The sequence below is a fragment of the Podarcis raffonei genome, chromosome 8, assembly GCF_027172205.1.
Source record: "Podarcis raffonei isolate rPodRaf1 chromosome 8, rPodRaf1.pri, whole genome shotgun sequence".
NCBI lineage: Eukaryota > Metazoa > Chordata > Lepidosauria > Squamata > Lacertidae > Podarcis > Podarcis raffonei.
The window spans coordinates 62,217,081-62,234,473 of NC_070609.1; the positions used below are offsets into that span (position 1 = coordinate 62,217,081).

General features: G+C 40.5%; 1 protein-coding gene across 6 annotated transcripts in view; it reads left to right on the plus strand.

Moving 5' to 3' along the window:
* Positions 1 to 17,393, plus strand: part of TDRD12 (tudor domain containing 12) — a 62,760-nt gene that overhangs the window by 3,072 nt on the left and 42,295 nt on the right. For 5 of the 6 annotated variants that reach the window (XM_053400305.1, XM_053400302.1, XM_053400299.1 and 2 more), the window contains 15 exons: positions 691 to 810; positions 1,599 to 1,654; positions 2,698 to 2,783; positions 3,391 to 3,586; positions 4,736 to 4,818; positions 6,127 to 6,200; positions 6,764 to 6,835; positions 7,954 to 8,008; positions 8,500 to 8,604; positions 9,843 to 10,025; positions 11,225 to 11,381; positions 12,469 to 12,596; positions 12,945 to 13,136; positions 13,868 to 13,996; positions 16,160 to 16,277. In XM_053400305.1, the coding sequence (XP_053256280.1) occupies positions 691 to 810; positions 1,599 to 1,654; positions 2,698 to 2,783; positions 3,391 to 3,586; positions 4,736 to 4,818; positions 6,127 to 6,200; positions 6,764 to 6,835; positions 7,954 to 8,008; positions 8,500 to 8,604; positions 9,843 to 10,025; positions 11,225 to 11,381; positions 12,469 to 12,596; positions 12,945 to 13,136; positions 13,868 to 13,996; positions 16,160 to 16,277 (1,754 nt within the window). The remainder of the gene's footprint in view (positions 1 to 690; positions 811 to 1,598; positions 1,655 to 2,697; positions 2,784 to 3,390; positions 3,587 to 4,735; positions 4,819 to 6,126; positions 6,201 to 6,763; positions 6,836 to 7,953; positions 8,009 to 8,499; positions 8,605 to 9,842; positions 10,026 to 11,224; positions 11,382 to 12,468; positions 12,597 to 12,944; positions 13,137 to 13,867; positions 13,997 to 16,159; positions 16,278 to 17,393) is intronic. The other variant, XM_053400303.1, reaches the window with a different exon arrangement.

Sequence of the window (17,393 nt, forward strand, 5' to 3'; positions counted from 1 at the left end):
TAGCAAGCCCTCTGGAACCTGGAAGGTACAATCAGAAGGTTAATGTCATGTTCTATCACACAAGCCCACTGAGTTTGTGTGATCCTTCTGATAGACCAAAGTGTATGGAGTTGTAAACTCCTACATTCAAATTTAATCTTAACTGTTAACTTGCTGGCTGGTCCGGGGCAAGTTTGTCTTAATCTTTCTTCACATTCACTTCATACAGTAAGCCCCCAACTTAGGCACATTTAACTTGTGCACATTCAGCTTTAAGCACACGACAAAATAAAAATAAAAAGGGGCAGAGTTCCAGGAAAAATGACTTTGGCAATCCTACTTGCCATTGAACCCAATGGGTTTTGACTATATGCGATTTTGGCTTTAAGTGCAATTCCTGGAAGGTAACCCCCGAGTAAGTTCCGGGCTTACTGTAACAGCAGACAGACTACACTGTCCGCCTATCAAGGACAACAAGCAACACTGTGTTATTTACAATTTATGCTTTGTTTATAATAGGAGTGGCCACTGTGGTGCCTTTGTGACGTTTTGGAATACAAGTTGCATTATTCCTGACCGTTGGCCATGCTGGCTCTGGCTGGTAGAAATTGTAGTTCTGAACATCCAGAGGGCACCACATTAGCTACCCCTGGCTTATAAAGTATTAATTTATGTTAAAGGGGATTGTTTTTCTGAAATTTCTGTTTTCAGGATTTGTGTTGCCTTGGAATCATTTATGAGATTACCCTACAGAGCAATGAAATTTAGACTGTATGGTACAAAACCGGCCACACTGCGTGTCAACTACTATAACGACAAGGCTAAGATAGTGTAAGTACATTTTGCAAGGTATTATGTAAAAGCTTTCTATATTATTTTGGGTTTCTGCAGGACAAGTATTAGGACTTGTAATTTGGGAGAGACATCACCTTGCCAACAAAGGTCCGTATAGTTAAAGCTATGATTTTCCCAGTAGTGATGTATGGAAGTGAGAGCTGGACTATAAAGAAGGCTGATCGCCGAAGAATTGATGCTTTTGAATTATGGTGCTGGAGGAGACTCTTGAGAGTCCCATGGACTGCAAGAAGATCCAACCTATCCATTCTTAAGGAAATCAGCCCTGGAAGGACAGATCCTGAAGCTGAGACTCCAATACTTTGGCCACCTCATGAGAAGTGAAGACTCCCGGGAAAAGACCCTGATGATGGGAAAGATGGAGGGCACAAGGAGAAGGGGGCGACAGAGGATGAGATGGTTGGATAGTGTTCTCGAAGCTACCAGCATGAGTTTGACTAAACTGTGGGAGGCAGTGGAAGACAGAAGTGCTTGGTGTGCTCTGATTCATGGGGTTACGAAGAGTCGGACACGACTAAACAACAACAATTTGGGTGACATTCCATGTAGCTACAAGTAGAGCCTGTGAAATTTTCCTATTTTATATTTACTAGGGCCCCATATTTCTTGGTATAAATGTCACTGAGGCAGACTTCATATCTATCCAGTTTGTTTCATTCTCTGAGAAACATTTTGAAGTGAAAGAGTACTTCACAAATGTATAATACGTTTTTATATACTTATAATAGTGCCACAGTAAAGTAGTCATGTGTGCTTTTTTGTAGCCCTGCTAACCGCTGGGATATAGCAGCTATCCACTACTTCCAAAATCTCCTGAATGGTAAGGAAACATAAGGAATAGCATATTATATAATTCCAAATGTATGGGCTAATCTGTTAAAATGTTGAGGGTTTTTTTAAAAAAATCCACCGAGAGGCTGGGTTTGGAGACTATAGCTGATTTGCAGAACAGCTGACTATCTGCAGATGGTTCCATGTTCAGTTTCTAATATCTAAGGGACATGCCTGTCTGAAACCCTGGAGAGCCACCAGTGTACCAGTCACTGGAGAAGGAGTTGGATGAGCCAACAGATTGACTCAGTACAGTGTAACGCAATGTCTTCCTTAGATAACTGTGTCTGAAGTAAAGAATATTAGTATACTTAATGTTTGGTACAAATCAGAATAACAGAAAAGTGGCATTATTGGTAATTCATAGAATTGTAGAGTTGGAAGGGACCCAAGGGCCATCTCGTTCAACCCCCTGCAATGCAGGAATCTCAGCTAAAGCATCCATGACAGATGGCCACCCAACCTGGGGAAAAAAACATATTAAAAATGATACCTACTTGCTGAAACTTAGCAGTTCACAAATTAATTGTTGAACAGGTTCAAAGCCCACTGGCCAGGCAGAATTGTCATAACCCCCTGCCATTATTCTGATGTCACAACAGGGAGATCCTTTAATGCTGAATGGTAATAAACTTTTGCAGAATTCAACCACATTGTAATTACACACACATCATAGGATTTTAAAGTTTTATCTTGCCTGCAAATGTCTAGCAACTTGACTTACATATGTACAGAAATAAAATGTATCTATTTCTAGCTTCACTGGAGTAAAACTGATCAAATATTTTGAGATTCATTTCTAACGGGTTAACTATCTGTTAATGGCTTCCCAAAACGTTTGCTTATTGCATTACCTTACTCCAATCAAGGGGCTGCTTATAACTTTTGATTCTTTGGCAAGAATGTAGAAAATCAGTTGTTGTTGCCTCCCCTCTGATATTTCATCCATTTGGCTTAATCAAGAAAGACCTACTGTGGGGAAATGTAGAAATTAGAAGACCTAATTAATGCTCCATTTATTTTTGTTTCTAGCAACCACCAAGGTGGAGGCCAAGTTATGTGCTGTTGAAGAAGACAGTTTTGATGTTGATCTCTATGTCACAATAAAGGAAGAAAAGGTAAGCCAGTCACCTTTACAATTCTGTTCATGTATAGTATTTTAAAACAGACATCCAGTTTGCCAGGGTGAGTGGCAGCATCTGTCCATCTTTACTAATGGGGAATAACATTCTGCCACTCAGCTTCCCTTCTTGTATGCACCTCTTTGTATATGTTTTAAAAAGTAGATCCTTTAAAATGATAGCAGGGGTTGTATAGGGTGATGACTTGCTTTTTTGATAGAAGAGGCTCCTGCCCAAAGCCTCTGAGGGTCCAAAGTGCATGAAAGCAAGGATGCTAGGACACAGGCAAAAACCCTACAAACATTGGCAGGTAGTCTAGAGGTAGTCTAGAGGCAGACCTGCAGTAGGTGGGTCAGTTCTGGATCCAGTCTTTGGGTGAAAAAGGATGTTCCCCTCTGGCTTAATAGAATTACATGGTTTTCCCTTATGCTGATGGGAGGATTCTTTGTGCACATGGCAAGCTACTTTAGGTGATAGTAGCTGCCTTATAAAACTATTTCAGGTACCTCCCAAATTATGTTAGTAATTTTTATCTCTGCCATTAGTAAAAATGTGACCCCTTTATGCTAAACCTTCACATGCATGAAATCTGTTTTCTTCGTAGATATGTGTGAATGACGATCTTCTTGCCAAAAAATTTGCTTTCTATGAGGCACCGAAGAGTACAACAATTAGTGATGTGGAAGACCAGAAGAGAGAAACGCCATTAAGCCTTGAGCCTCTTTCAGAGGAGATCAATCCTGCACTTGTTCTGTGGCCAATGTTGTTGCAAGCCAAGGAAACAAAGGCTTTTGAAACTTGTGAGTATGACAGATCTGCTTCCCAAATGAATAGACAGGATGGAGGATAGTGGCAAGGGTGCTCAGCTGTTCCTCTCCTTGCTGCTTTTCCTCTACAGCTCCTACCCCACTTGTTCCCTCCACCCAGTTTGCACACATATTGGCATAGTACAGATCCATGGGCCTTTGCTGTTCACCTGGCTTCTCAGTACTGGAACTGCTGTCATTTACCAGAGGAGGGGCAGCATGGCATGGCAGTCAGTGCAGGTGTAGCAGCAGAGTCAGTCAGATGCTCCTATGTGACACCAACCTCAGCTTGCCCCTGTCCCTTAGTAACTGGCAATGGCCCTGAAGTTGGTAAGCAGCACCATCCTGCTGTGCTCCACAGACTGTTACTGACAAAAGAACCTAAAAGAGAGGAAACCTAATCTTACTCCTCAACCAATGAAAGCTTCAGTGTGATTAATGTTCACTTAAGGTTACCAGATGACTGCTCAAAGGTGGCTGAATTTTTGAAAAATTGTTTGTTGAGATCTCTTTGATAACCACACAAACAGTTACTCCACCCTTCTACTCTGTATGGAAACTGTATGGAAACAAATGAGATTTGAAAAACGAAGAACTTGCATCAATACCCAAATCTGGAAGATCTTACATCTTAATAAGTTGGATTGCTGGTACTCCAGGGTTTGGCATACTGCCCTTCTTGAAAAAATATCTCATAAACAAAAATAGCTAAAGGAACTGCTCAAATGATTTTTCTTTCTTTCTGTATGTCATAGTTTTATTTATTATATGTGTCCCCAGTATATGGAAATGTCTGGCACATCTAAGACTTCAGAGAACCATTTTCCTCAATAATGATGGAATGTTACAGGTGGAGAATATTTTTATTTGTAAAAGGAATTTTGTATAAGTCAATACTTTATTATCCCTTTGGAGCTGCACTGTATCTTTGTACTTTTGTCCTTCCGGGCTGTAACACTTTATAGTTTATATTTTTATTTGGTTTCTTTCATTATGTTTGGACTTTTTAACAAAACCAATAAAATATTAAGTAAAAGAAACTTACATAGAGGAGAAAGCTCAAGCTTGATGTGATAATGTCTCAAATTGGCATTATTACACTTTAAGCGAATAATGGAACATACTGCATTTTATTTCTTTTAGGTGCTTCTGCTTCTGATGACATTAAAAAAACAACTTGCAATAATTTGCAGGAAACTGATTTAGCCAGTGAAGAAACAGAGCCAGTGAGTGATTGTAGCATTTTTCACAAGGGATTGAAATTGAAGATTTGTAAAATCCTTAAGATAAGCTAAGACCCAGTATTATGATTGGGCAGAGAAAAGTGGCTTGCCTGAAAAGGGCAGCAAACATGAGTTATTTATTATTTAATTAAAATTAAATATGTTGTTTTCTATTCAAATAATACTTGGGGAAACTTGGAACTGGCTCATTGCAGTGCTTTGAGCATTGCTTGAAGTATGTGTGTACAGATTCACCTGTATGCGTTACTGCTGTTAGCCCCTCTTACACAGTGCTTGTGACATGACTGTTGGTAAGTGGTTAAGCTTTCAACGTGCCCCACCAATTCCCAAATGCTTCCGGATTTGTTTTCTCTCTTGGGGAGGTGTCTGATTGTAATTAGGCTGGGGGCAGTCAGGGGCAAAGAGTTAAGGCCCTCATTCTTCTCGTGCCATTGTCCTGAACTGTGGACAAACCATACTTACAAGCCATGGTTTGTTGTTGATTTATAAACCTTGGCTTACATTAATCACAGCTTAGTGTTTTGTGTGAACCCAGCCATAGTCTTGCTACTCTGTTCTTAGTCCCCTCATTCATAACTTGTGACCAACAAATCAGAAGCTCAGAAAAGCCAGTGGAGCTGGAGGAATACCTTTTAAGTATTCTTCGTCATATGACCTGTCTACCTCCAGTGGGGGGCCTTAATCCATGGTTGCCTTGGAGTTCTCCAAACACTAATCCAATAAGGAGCAGTCACACCATGTATTCAGTGCTCTCTTCTTTGACAAATTATGTTTGTATAGATAGGATGGTGAAGGTTAGTTGCAAATCAACTTCACAACTGAGCCAGCTGAGCCACATGGCCAGTGGCGGAGGAAGAGGAGTGCAGGGGGAGTGCACCGCCCATGGCAGCGCAATCCCGGTGGGGTGCCATTGCGGCTGCCCGCACTGGGCACCACGCCCCACAGGCGGCGCGCCACGCCCCCGGGATGCGTGCCAGCCCCACCCCACCTGCTCTCTGCCCCACCCCCCCGGTGCCGGAGCATGAAGCTCCACCACTGCACATGGCTTTGAGATATTGCTACTGATGCTGCAATAGAGGGACGGAAGAGTAGCTTGATACAATCGCTTGCTAATGTGTTTTGTGTTGTGGGTGAGAAAGGCTGCATTTTACTGTGTTCCAAAGCAGTGCAATGTGCCTTACTCTCCATTCTAGTCTTATAGTGAAGTAGCTCCAGCCAGAAGCACAGAGGTGCCCTGTTTCCTAGGTCATAATTAACATAACCCTGGGATGTTTTTGTCTGCTTACTTAGGCTGTAATGGTGCCGGTTCCTCCTTTAAAACAAGGCATAACTGTTTCCTTGCAGGCGGATATACAAACAGACAGGTTTGTTTTCACCTCTAAATCTTCTATTCCTATTCCCTTACATAGGCAAGGGGCTGAACCTATATGTAAAATAAAATTAAACTTGCTGATTGTCAATTTTAGAGCACAATTAAATCTGTTTAAATGTAAGTAGTTTGACTCATTTGTTCATTTTCCTGCACGGGAAGAAGGCATGTCTTCTGTTGGCATATTTGTGAAAATAAGATAATTATCTTATTCAAGTTTATCATGTTTTTGTATACCAAAGTCATTATTAATTTCTTTATTCAGTTGCCATAAGTAATATATTCCTGGTTGATAATTAGTTCACTTCCAATACATCTTGCTTTTTTGTGCTTTTCATCATTCCCACTGTGGCTGGAATCCACGCAGTCCTGTGTGTGAGCAGGAGGTATTTCCAGTCACACGTGGGGTAGGAACATTGTCAGTTGGCACACAGTTGCCTTGTGTGCGCCCCCCATCCCCCCCAAAAAAAATCCCCAGTTCACATATTTTCCACATGCAGCCAGTATTTTTACAGGCATGAGTAAAGTTTTATCAAATGATCGTGTGTTTCATTTTAGCACCTTATGTAAGGAAACTACTAAAACACAAGAACTGGAGAAAGATCTTTATGAGAACAATATTGGTGTGAAGTAAGTTTTCTTTTATCTTCCTTTTGAAGTTATACAAATACTACATAAATGGAAATGCTACCTTGAGACTGAGTTTTTTAAAGTGTTTTATTATAAAATGGCATAAGCTCTCATAGGCCGCAACCTCCTTCATCAGATGCTGAGTTGAATAATGGATATTTTGTTATATTAATAGGTCAGGCAAGAAGAAGCAAAGTGGATCTCCTACAATGTCTGCAATGTTTATAACTTTCACTCTTGTATATGGCTCATTACTTAGAGCCAGATTTAACTGGGTTGTCACTAACTAAATTCTACTACTGAAAGACAGGGACTAAAGTTAGTTGTACTAATTAATTTCAGTGAGTCTGATCTGAGCACAACTTGGTTGAATACAATTCCTCATATTCTTGCTGGTGGTGGTAGTCAGTAAAAAATTGTGCTTTCTAGCAACCCTCACCCTCCCATAGAGCTGATGTAACTAAGCACTGAGACAATCAGCAGATAGCGTGTCTTTTGTGGGGATGTTTTATATAAGGTGCAAACTATGCAGTAAATGTTTTGGGTGAAACTGACTTGGTATCTGATGATGTTTTTAATTGCTAAACATATTTGTTCAAGAGACTTAGTTTATCAATTCAACACAAGCATTATTATTTGATACTAGCCTAGTGGTCTATTCCTTATGCTAAACATAGATTGGAGCGGCCCAGATGCAAATCCTTGCTCAGCCATAAAGCTTACTGACTGATTGGCCAAGGTAATCACCTCTCAGCCAGCCATGATGCCTTTGCTCTTTGTCCTCAGTTGGAGGCAGTAATGCTTCCTAATACCAGTTGCTGGAAATAACAGGAGAGGAGAGTGCTCTTGTGCTCATGTTTGCTTCCTTGATTTCATACAGGCATTTGGTTGGCGACTGTGAGAACAGGATGTGGGACTAAATGGGCCATTATCCTGATCCAGCAGACTATGTTCAGCTCACAGAGTTGCTGTGAGAATAATAAAAAAAGAGAAATAACTATATATGCAATCCTGAGTTCTTTGGGAGAAGGGCTGAATAAAAGTGTAATAAATAAAGGATTTTAAGTTGGCATGTGGTGACAAACTTTTTTTAAAAAAGCGAACTTGTATATTTCCAGGCTTCTACAATTTTTAAATCCTTTGAAAGCTGTTGATGGACAAGATGAGACCAAGGTATTTCAATTAACTGTTGCTTTTGGCAGATCATAAACACTTTCGGACCGTTAGTGCCATTTAAATATATAAGTGAGCTTTTAGAATTTTGGTTTGTTTATCTAGTTTTTTGAATCGATACATAGTGTACCTACCACTTCAGAAATTGCTACACACACACACACCCCTATTTCACAAATTTCTGGATGATCTCAAAACTGTCCACTAATGTGCTTTCCGGATTGGAACAGGAGGACTGTTTGAACATAGAAAGCAATTTGGGGTTATCTTAGAATTTGATAGCTGAAGGTTGGATATGTTTCAGAATCCTAATTGTGGCACTGGTACTCATGAAATCTTAGTGATCCCATAAAAAAACATAAATTGTTTTGTGCTTTTTCCTAAAGAAACAAAAATATGGAAACATTTGCAGTGAGGTAGAACATTTTAATGCAAATCATCATCATGTATCCTGTCTGTTGCAGACTTGTGTTTGTTACCTTTAATTTTAGAAGCTACAAATGAATAGCAGTGCATTCCGTCCTGCTGTCCTTAATAAAAAAATGGAACCGTGTTTATCTCTTGAAACAGCACCACTGTTTCCAACTCTGAAAAAGGTAATATTCACTATATGATATATAAAAGCAGGGGTTGTGTATTTGATTAAATTCCTCTAATACTGAAAGCTCAAAATTATTTTTTGAAGTTGAGCATGCTCTAAAAATAGCGCTTGTTTCTATTGCCATATTCTGCATAATAGAATCCCAGTAATTCATTGAGGTCACCACAAGGCTGAATGTCAATTTTGGAAGAGGGCATGGAAGACCGAGGCAGCAGTCCTACACACTTAAATGGAAGAAAGTGCCATTGAACATGATGGGGCTTGCTTTTGAATAGGGGTTGTCCTGTAGGATTGTCCTGTGAGTTTCAAATTGCTGCTTTACCATGAAGCTCACTAGATAGCTATGGGCAAGCACCTTGCACTAAGCAGCCTGACAGGATGCCCATGAGGATGAAATGGTTCAAAGTGACACATTGTAATAATATGTCCTAATCCCATAGATATGGCAACTTACTATCTCTGAACAACAACTATGAAGCTTTGCAAAGCAGAGCAAGCTAGCTGTTGATACTCTGCCCATAGCTGTCAACGTTTTCCTTTTTTTAAAGGGAAATTCCCTTATTCCAAATAGGATTCCTCGCAAGAAAAGGGAAAAGTTGACAGCTATGACTCTGCCTGCCCCGCTTTAATACATCTTATGCTAGTGGAAATAATACATTTTAAATATGATGTAGCCCATACCCAGAAATTGCATTGCTTATGGCTTTTTACCCATTTGTTAGCAGTAGATCTGATGAGCAACTCAAAAAGGTTTAATTGGTATTTAAGGCTACAACTGTGTGCTCGTTTGCACTCTGGTGCCACTTGTTTCAGTGGAATTTGTTAGCTTGGCAGGGAATTGTTTTCCAAGAGTATAAATAGTTATAACTGTGTCTGCTTAAAACTTGGTCCTGACCATAGCTGGTGCTGCCCCAACCCTTGCCACCCCTTAATGCTGTATTGATTTCTCATATACAGAATATTCAATAACCCAGACTGTTTAAACCACATGCTGTCAGCCATATGTAGGCTGTCAGCCAGTGAATCAGTATACACCTGTAGTGGGTCACCTGTGCATACACAGGTCGTGGTCTCCACGGAGATTCTGCAGGAAGCAACTCACATTGCTCCCTTGTTAACAGGAAAACTGTGGCTGTGTACATAGTGTAGCTTCATTTGATCATCTCCCTAAGACCGATTCTTCCATTTTAAGCAAATATATAAATACAGTTGATGCATTTCCCCCCCTGGTAGGAACTTCTAAGGAATCAGTTCCCAGGACCTAATCATGTACAGTCTTATTCGTGGCCACCAATAGCTCGCGGATGTGATTCAGTTATTATCTCTCCTGAAAACGACCCACTTCTATATCTTCTGCCAATTATGACATTTTTGCAGTCAAGAAGTTGTTATGTATCACTGCCAGCTCGGAGTGGTGTAAGTAGGATATTCAGTTTATTCCCAAATACCTTCTTTGTTGAAACCAAGTCTTGAAACAGTGTAGGCTTGGATTAAGCAGTCAGAATGTGTGGTGCTTTCTATGGTTGCTTTTTGGATGCGGGCTCTGCATTTGAATGTGCATCACTTCTGAATGGGACTATGAGAGGCAGCAATCATCTTAGTCTCCAACCAAATGGTTAAGTCCATTGTAACCATGTCTTAAGAAGCTGCTTAGAAATGCAGGAAATATAGGGAACGTGGGAATGCTGTAGCCTCTGATTTGAATGGCTAAGCCTAACTTGTTGCCTGCCTAGATAGTTGTATCTAGAGACCCTGAGCAGTAGATGTTTGAATGGGCTCAGCTTATTCAAAGCTAGCTGCAAGCAATAGAACATGAGATTAACTTTTTAAAAGTTGTGATAACATATTCTTCCTAAGGGATGCCATAGAGTAAAGAGAAGGATCAAACTTTATCTGTGTAAATGCCTCTAGTTTGGGGGGCAGGGAGTTGACAGGGAGGGGGAACTAGAACCAAACACGCTTTCTTCAGGCATGCATATTTGGCATTAACTAAATATGTACAGGGGGGCAATGAGAATGAGCATACTAGCTTTGTCCTGCCATTATTCTCATTTCCCTCCATAAGCTGGAGAATGACTGACTGGAGTAGGGAGCTTCCATGAGAGCAATGGCAAAAGGTTTGTCTGGAGCTAGTGTGCTAATCCTTTATAGCAGGCTTCCTCAAACTCGGCTCTCCAGATGTTTCTTTGCCTACAACTCCCATGATCCCTAGCTAGCAGGACCAGTGGTCAGGGAGGGTGGGAATTGTAGTCTCAAAACATTTGGAGGGCCGAGGTTGAGAAAGCCTGCTTTATAGCATCCCCTTGCATGTTTCAGTTAATAACCAGTGTGCACACTTCATGAGGGTTATGCACAGCAAGCCATTTGGAGGGTTGAGTAAGCATGCAGCAAAGAGCAGGCCTGAATGAGAGGAGTTTTGTAGAAACAAGGCTGTTCAGAGTCTATACCACTGTGTGATTTCCCCACTCCCTTCATGGATTTTAAAAATCTTGGCTAGCTTGCATTACTTTGAACAGTGGGTTTTCTTTTTAAAGAGATTTTCTGACTGATAAACCTCTGATTCATGGAAATGTTTCTGCTCTTAGTATGAATTGATGTCTTGTGTGTGTACATAGCCAGTGGCATTAATCCTGTGCCCAGGACAGAAGAAAGCAGAACGGGTGTTTGAGTTTCTGGAAACTTACAGCCATTGTTCCAGGCCTATTCACCCAATATTGCTCTTACTGGGAACAAATAAGGAAGAAATACAGAGCACAAGAATTTCAAGAGGATGTAAGCATAACATGATCGTTAATGCTGAAAATATGATTGAATAAATTTATCTGGACTATAAGGGAATAACAAAATATAAAATGCAAATATGGTATAAACTCATACAGTAACATTAACTTATTAAAGTGGTCTATCACAAGTGTGACTAAATCATTCTTATACAGTTTCAGTGCCACAAAGTGAAAATGAAAATACTGCTTTAAATTGTCAATTCACATGAACTATAAAATCCATATAAAGATAACCAATTAACTGCAGTTTACCAGGACATGTATACTCAGCATCTGACTTGTGTGTTATGTAGAAAAAAAGGGGAGGGGAGAAGCTGAATTCATCATAGCTAATTGGGTTTCACATTCTTAATTTGTACCTTGCTACGCAGATTTTTGTTCCAGTTGATAAAGCAAGTTAGAGGGTTATTACTTTCCAATTGTCTGTAGACCTAGAAACAGGAAGCTGCTTTTTAATACAGAATTGGTCTACCTAGCTTAGTATTGTCTACACCAGGGGTCAGCAAGGCTTACCTCACCTGGGCCCGTTCATTCCAGCGGAGCGCTCGCGATTTCTGGCATCTACGTCTGTGCAGACGTGATTTCCAGTGCTGCGGAAGCGAGTCACCGTGCTGCGCCAGTTTAGCACAGCACGCAGGGACTCACCGAGCAGGCGGCTCAGTTTGGGGGCAGCTCATGGTCTGGTTAAACGGCCCCCGTGGGCTGCTTGTGACCCACGGGCCTTAGGTTGCCTACCCCTGGTCTACACCTACTAGCAGTGGCTCTCCAGAGTTTGATGGGAATCTTCTTAACCCACTTGGAGATGCCAGCTCTTGAACCTGGAACTTTTTGATAGCAAAACACCTACTTTGTCACTAAGCTACAGCACTAAGCTATTTGCTCTTGCAAATCACTTCTAGGTAACATAACAGGAAAGCTTTCATAGACGAGAACAGGTTCTTTTTTCCCTTGGGTTGTCTGTGGGTCATGGATTATTAGCTAGCGTGGGTGTAACTGGGATACAGACTAGTAGTTTTTGATGGTACTTTATGCTTTTTTAAAGATTTCAACCAAATAATGTGACAACTTCCTTACAGGTGAGGTCCTTATAACAACCCCATATACCCTTCTGAGGTTGCTTGAATATCACAGCTTACTGTTCCTCAGGCTCTGCCATCTTGTGTTTGATGAAATTGATGTGTTGTTTGCTGAAGCCAACATAGAAGTAAGTGTGGGTTTTTGCACATAAGATAAATGTGCTAAGATAATGTGAACTCAAAAAATATTATAAAAAAGATACAATCATAGTTGCCCCTAGCACAGATTGTGCTTTCCCCCAAAATAGTCAACTATACAGTATTGCTTATGTCAAATATACATTGCTAAAAAGTTCTTCCTGGTGCGGAACCAGGGATTGCCTGTGAACCAAAGACCTAGTTCCACCCAAAGCAGCTAGTTGATTAGTATTGTAAGTTAACTGTCTTCCCATCACCAATTCTGCCTGTAGTTTACCCATAGTATTACTTTTAGCAGATGGAAAAGATAATGGTGGATGTTAATTCCTGTTTTATAGATATTTCGCATTCTAGAATATTACAAAACAGCCTTGAATGTTGAAGAGAAAGAATCTGCACCTCAGCAGATCGTTGCTATCGGAAGGCACTGGAGCAAAAACATAGAACGCTTAACCAAAGAGTTCATGAACGATCCGTATGTTGTGATCACATCCATGGAAGAAGCTGCCATATATGGCAAAGTGCAACAGGTAAAATATTAGGAGCTTTACAGCTCTCTTATATATTTGCTTTTGGATTGAAGACTAGGCTCTGCACAGGTTCACTAACTCTTGCAGGCACAAATTATAAGCACTGTGGCTTTTAAAATACTAAGTGGAATTTGGAGGTTGAGATTGGCTATGTACAGAACAAATCCAGTTGGTCAGACCTGTTGGTTAGGAAGCTGGAAACTTTAAGGATTATAATAAGAGTAACTTTCTCAGTTCTGAGAATAGCATCAAGAATGGTTCCTATGAAACCTGCTGGTTTAGCTATGATGTGCAAAATAGGAGGATAAGAATGCTTATTATGTGTGTATGGTTTCTTGAGCTGGTTACTTGAAAGTAAGATTGAGAGGTGCTCATAAATTTTTCACAGAACAATTTCATGAATTTTCTATCCCAGAAGCACTGATTAAACAAAAGGATAAATCAAACTATTGTGGAACCCCATCTTCATGTTAAATAGGGTTAATTCAGCATCTCCATATAGAAGGTTGTAGCCAGTGCTAGTCCTACTCAAAGTAGACCTATTGACATTAACGGGCATGATTAATCTTGGTCCATCAATTTCAGTGGGCCTACATTAGGTAACATGGTTGGATACAAGCCATGGGTATTTTTATTCCCTAACATAAAGGGGAAGCAGAAGTGAAATACTTGGCTTTTATAAAGAGTGATTTAATTTAACCTGTCACATTTGAACTACATGTGACTTCTAGGTGGTGCAGCTTTGCCTTGAGTGTGACCGAATCTCGACTTTACTTCAATCATTGGACTTTACCCCTACTAATGTTCAGAAAACATTGATTTTCACCAGTTCCGTAGAAGAAACAGATATAATTTACAAGGTATTTCCCCCCTAAATGATACAGTCAAAATTGTTTAGAAAGAAAGATTCTCCTCTTTTCTATCCCGGTTAATGGATAAATGCATAGCTGAATAGGCAATAAGAGGGCGTTGCAAAAGGAAATGGTTTTATTTCTTATTTGAAAAGCCAGCTTTTCTAAGCTTTGCATAAGGCATATGAAGTGTTGTCATATGGGAATCTCAAATCAGGAAAAGCTAGTAACTTCCAGAAAAGGACTGGTTTCCTCCCCCCAGTGGTAGGATATACTCCAAATCTGATATCAGTAAGTGGTCAATTGGCGATTTTAGGCACTTGAGCAACTCCCCTAATGACTTTGAACTTGCATTACTCAAAAATGCCAATGCATTACAACAGAGCCAACCAATTATGATTAGTTGGCCCTTTGTAAAAGAATTGTGGGGTGAAAACCCAGACCCCAAATATTGCTTTCTCAGCCAGGATGCAAAATCTCAGGTACTCCAGGTGACACTGTTTTCCTACATCAGCAGATAAGGGTGTTTTGCATGCAAGTCCAGCAGCAGGACTGATCAACGTTAAGGCACTGGCTGAGGTCCCACCCACATGGCTGCCACTTGCTGGCCCTGGTCCTCCACAACAGGAGCCCAGATCAAACATGAGGGGCAGGCAAGAGGCGTTGGCGGCGCCAGGACTGTCTGCCTATGGGGCTGCCTCAAAAGCAGCAAACAGAAACAGCTGGGGTTCAAAAGGGCAAAGATTGATAACAGCACCCCGAGCACTTTCACTCTCATGAATACAGCAAACAGCTCTTCAAAAAAACAAACAAACCTTTGCTTTTGAAGCTGTTTTATTTTTTATTATTTTGTTTTATTTTTTATTATTTTGTTTGCTAGAAATAAATATTGAACTTGAGGGGTAATTCAACTAGCTTAAAAATGTGGCAGAATGGTGTGCCTGTGTCAGAGAGACAGAGACAAGGAAAATAATAGGCAGGAGATGGTTGCCAATGGCTTCTGAAACCACTGCTTGGCGTTTCAATCCTCCCCACTTTGGCACTGTTGACAAATTATACTGATGTAATTAAAGCTTTGGCTAACACGGATGGATTTTTGTGTTGAAGGACTGTGCTCCATTGAGTTATTCAAAATAAACCCCATATCTCATCATTCTTTAATTTGAGATAAAAGCAACTAAGATTACAAAATCTACGGTGATAGAAGTTTTCTTGCACTCAGGCTCTGCTTTGTCAGAGGCATGAAATCTTCGTTTGCAGGAATAGTTTAAAAAAAAGTATTAGGTAGGAGTTTGACAATGAGATTCAAAAAATGCAGTTGCTGATAGTGAGAGTTCACATGTCTGTTCAGTTGGTACCCTTTTTGCAGCAGCCAGCAGGTGATTGTGGGGCTAAGAGGAAGGAGTTCAGAAGTGGAAAGGAAAGGAAAAGACCAAGGGGCCAGCCTTGGTTGCCTGTGTTCTGAAACATCCCTGAAGGGAAGGACAAAAGTCCTGCTATGACTGATAAGGCTTTGCCTTGTTTGTGGAGTGTTCCCACAACAACCAAAGTCACTGTGTTGATTCCCTTGCTGCAGGGGATGAATGTTTCTTCGGGCTGCAAAGCAGTAAGGCAGGCAACAGGGAAGGCACTGCTGGGTTGAAACAGCATAAATTGGCAACACAAGCAGTGCAGCACAGTTTACAGAGGCAGCATTTTCACTGCTGCTGATAGGTACAAGATCTTACCAAGGAATTGATAAGCATTCCAAATGAATTGATCTGTGTCTCCTTATTTCACAAAAGGCTGTGTATTTGTTTGATATATAAATGAATATAATCATCCAGGGACACATTATCCTTCATTTAAGGGCTAAATGAAACTGACGCTTTAGACAGTGATGGCCAAACTTGGCCCTCCAGCTGTTTTGGGACTGCAACTCCCATCATCCCTAGCTAACAGGACCAGTGGTCAAGGATTATGGGAATTGTAGTTCCAAAACAGCTGGAGGGCCAAGTTTGGCCCCCACTGCTTTAGAACATAGAAAATAAAAGATGACTCATGACCAGACTTTTAATTCTGAATGTAGCAGTGTTTAATTCAGTTTGTTTGTTTTTTAAATCAGAGCATTGTTCAGTAATTATACATTTCTTTTATAATCCACATTGTTTGAAACCATTTTTTTTTAATTAGGCAGTGGAGAGCACTTCAATATTTTGTTTGAAAATGCACCCAGACATTGGATTTCATTTTGATTATGTTTTAGAGCAATGGAAGAAAAAATTTAGCTCTGGCACACATGTTGTACTAGGTAAATATACTGTTTTTCTCACATATGCTTGCTCTAAAACCTTTGTCAAAACTATAGTGACTCTCAATCTCTTTCATTACAATTTAATTAGATGTATTATTTGCTATGTTATCATCAAACTGTTCAGATAATTATTGTCTCTCAAAGTGACTCACATTAAAAAAAAATTAAAAGGGGGGGGGGGTTGCCATCAGGTTTGCAGAATACAGTTTACAGTTCTAAGCACCCCATGTCAAGAAGCATATTGACAAATGAACAAGTGCAGAGGAGGGCAACCAAGATGACTGTGGGTCTGGAAACCAGTTCTTATGAGGGAGTTGGGAAGGTTTAGCCTGGAGAAGAGAAGACTGAAAAGGGATATAATGGCCATCTTCAAATATCTGAATGGTTGTCACATGGAAGATGGAGCAAGCTTGTTTTCTGCTGGTCCAGAAAGCAGGACCTAAACAAATAGATTCAAATGACGAGAAAGGAGTTTCTGACTATACATTAGGAAGAACTTTCTGCGTGTAAGAGCTGTTTGACAGTGGAATGGACTCCCTCCAAATGTGACTAGATGGCCCTTTGGTTGCCTTCCAACTCTATGATTCTATGACTTTTGAAAGTGGTTGCCTCTCCTACCCTAGAGGTTTTTAAACACAGGTAAAATAACCATCCATCAGGTATTCTTTAGCTGTGATTCCTGTGTTTCAGGGGGTTGGATTAGCTCGCCCTTGGGGTCCCTGCCAACCCTACAATTGCATGATTCTATAAAAAAGACAAGACACACTTGGGAAAGGGAGTGAAAGGAGAGTAGATAGAGGAGGGAATTCATTCTTCAAGGTTAGAGCAAAGTGCTGAGCTACAAGCATTTATATCCAATTTGGACCAGGCTGATTTCCCTTTGCCTGGTCGTCTTGCTTAAATCTCTGTTTATGTCTTTTGTTCCTTTGACTGATAGCTGAGGCCAGAGCATCCTTTTCCCTTGCTTCTGCAGCCCCAGGATAACAGGCAGTTGACATCCAGTATGTTTTGGCAAGAAGGGAGGAAAAATGCCAGGTACAGTGGTACCTCAGGTTACAAACGCTTTGGGTTTTGAACTCCACTAACCTGGAAGTAGTTGCTCTGGGTTGAGAA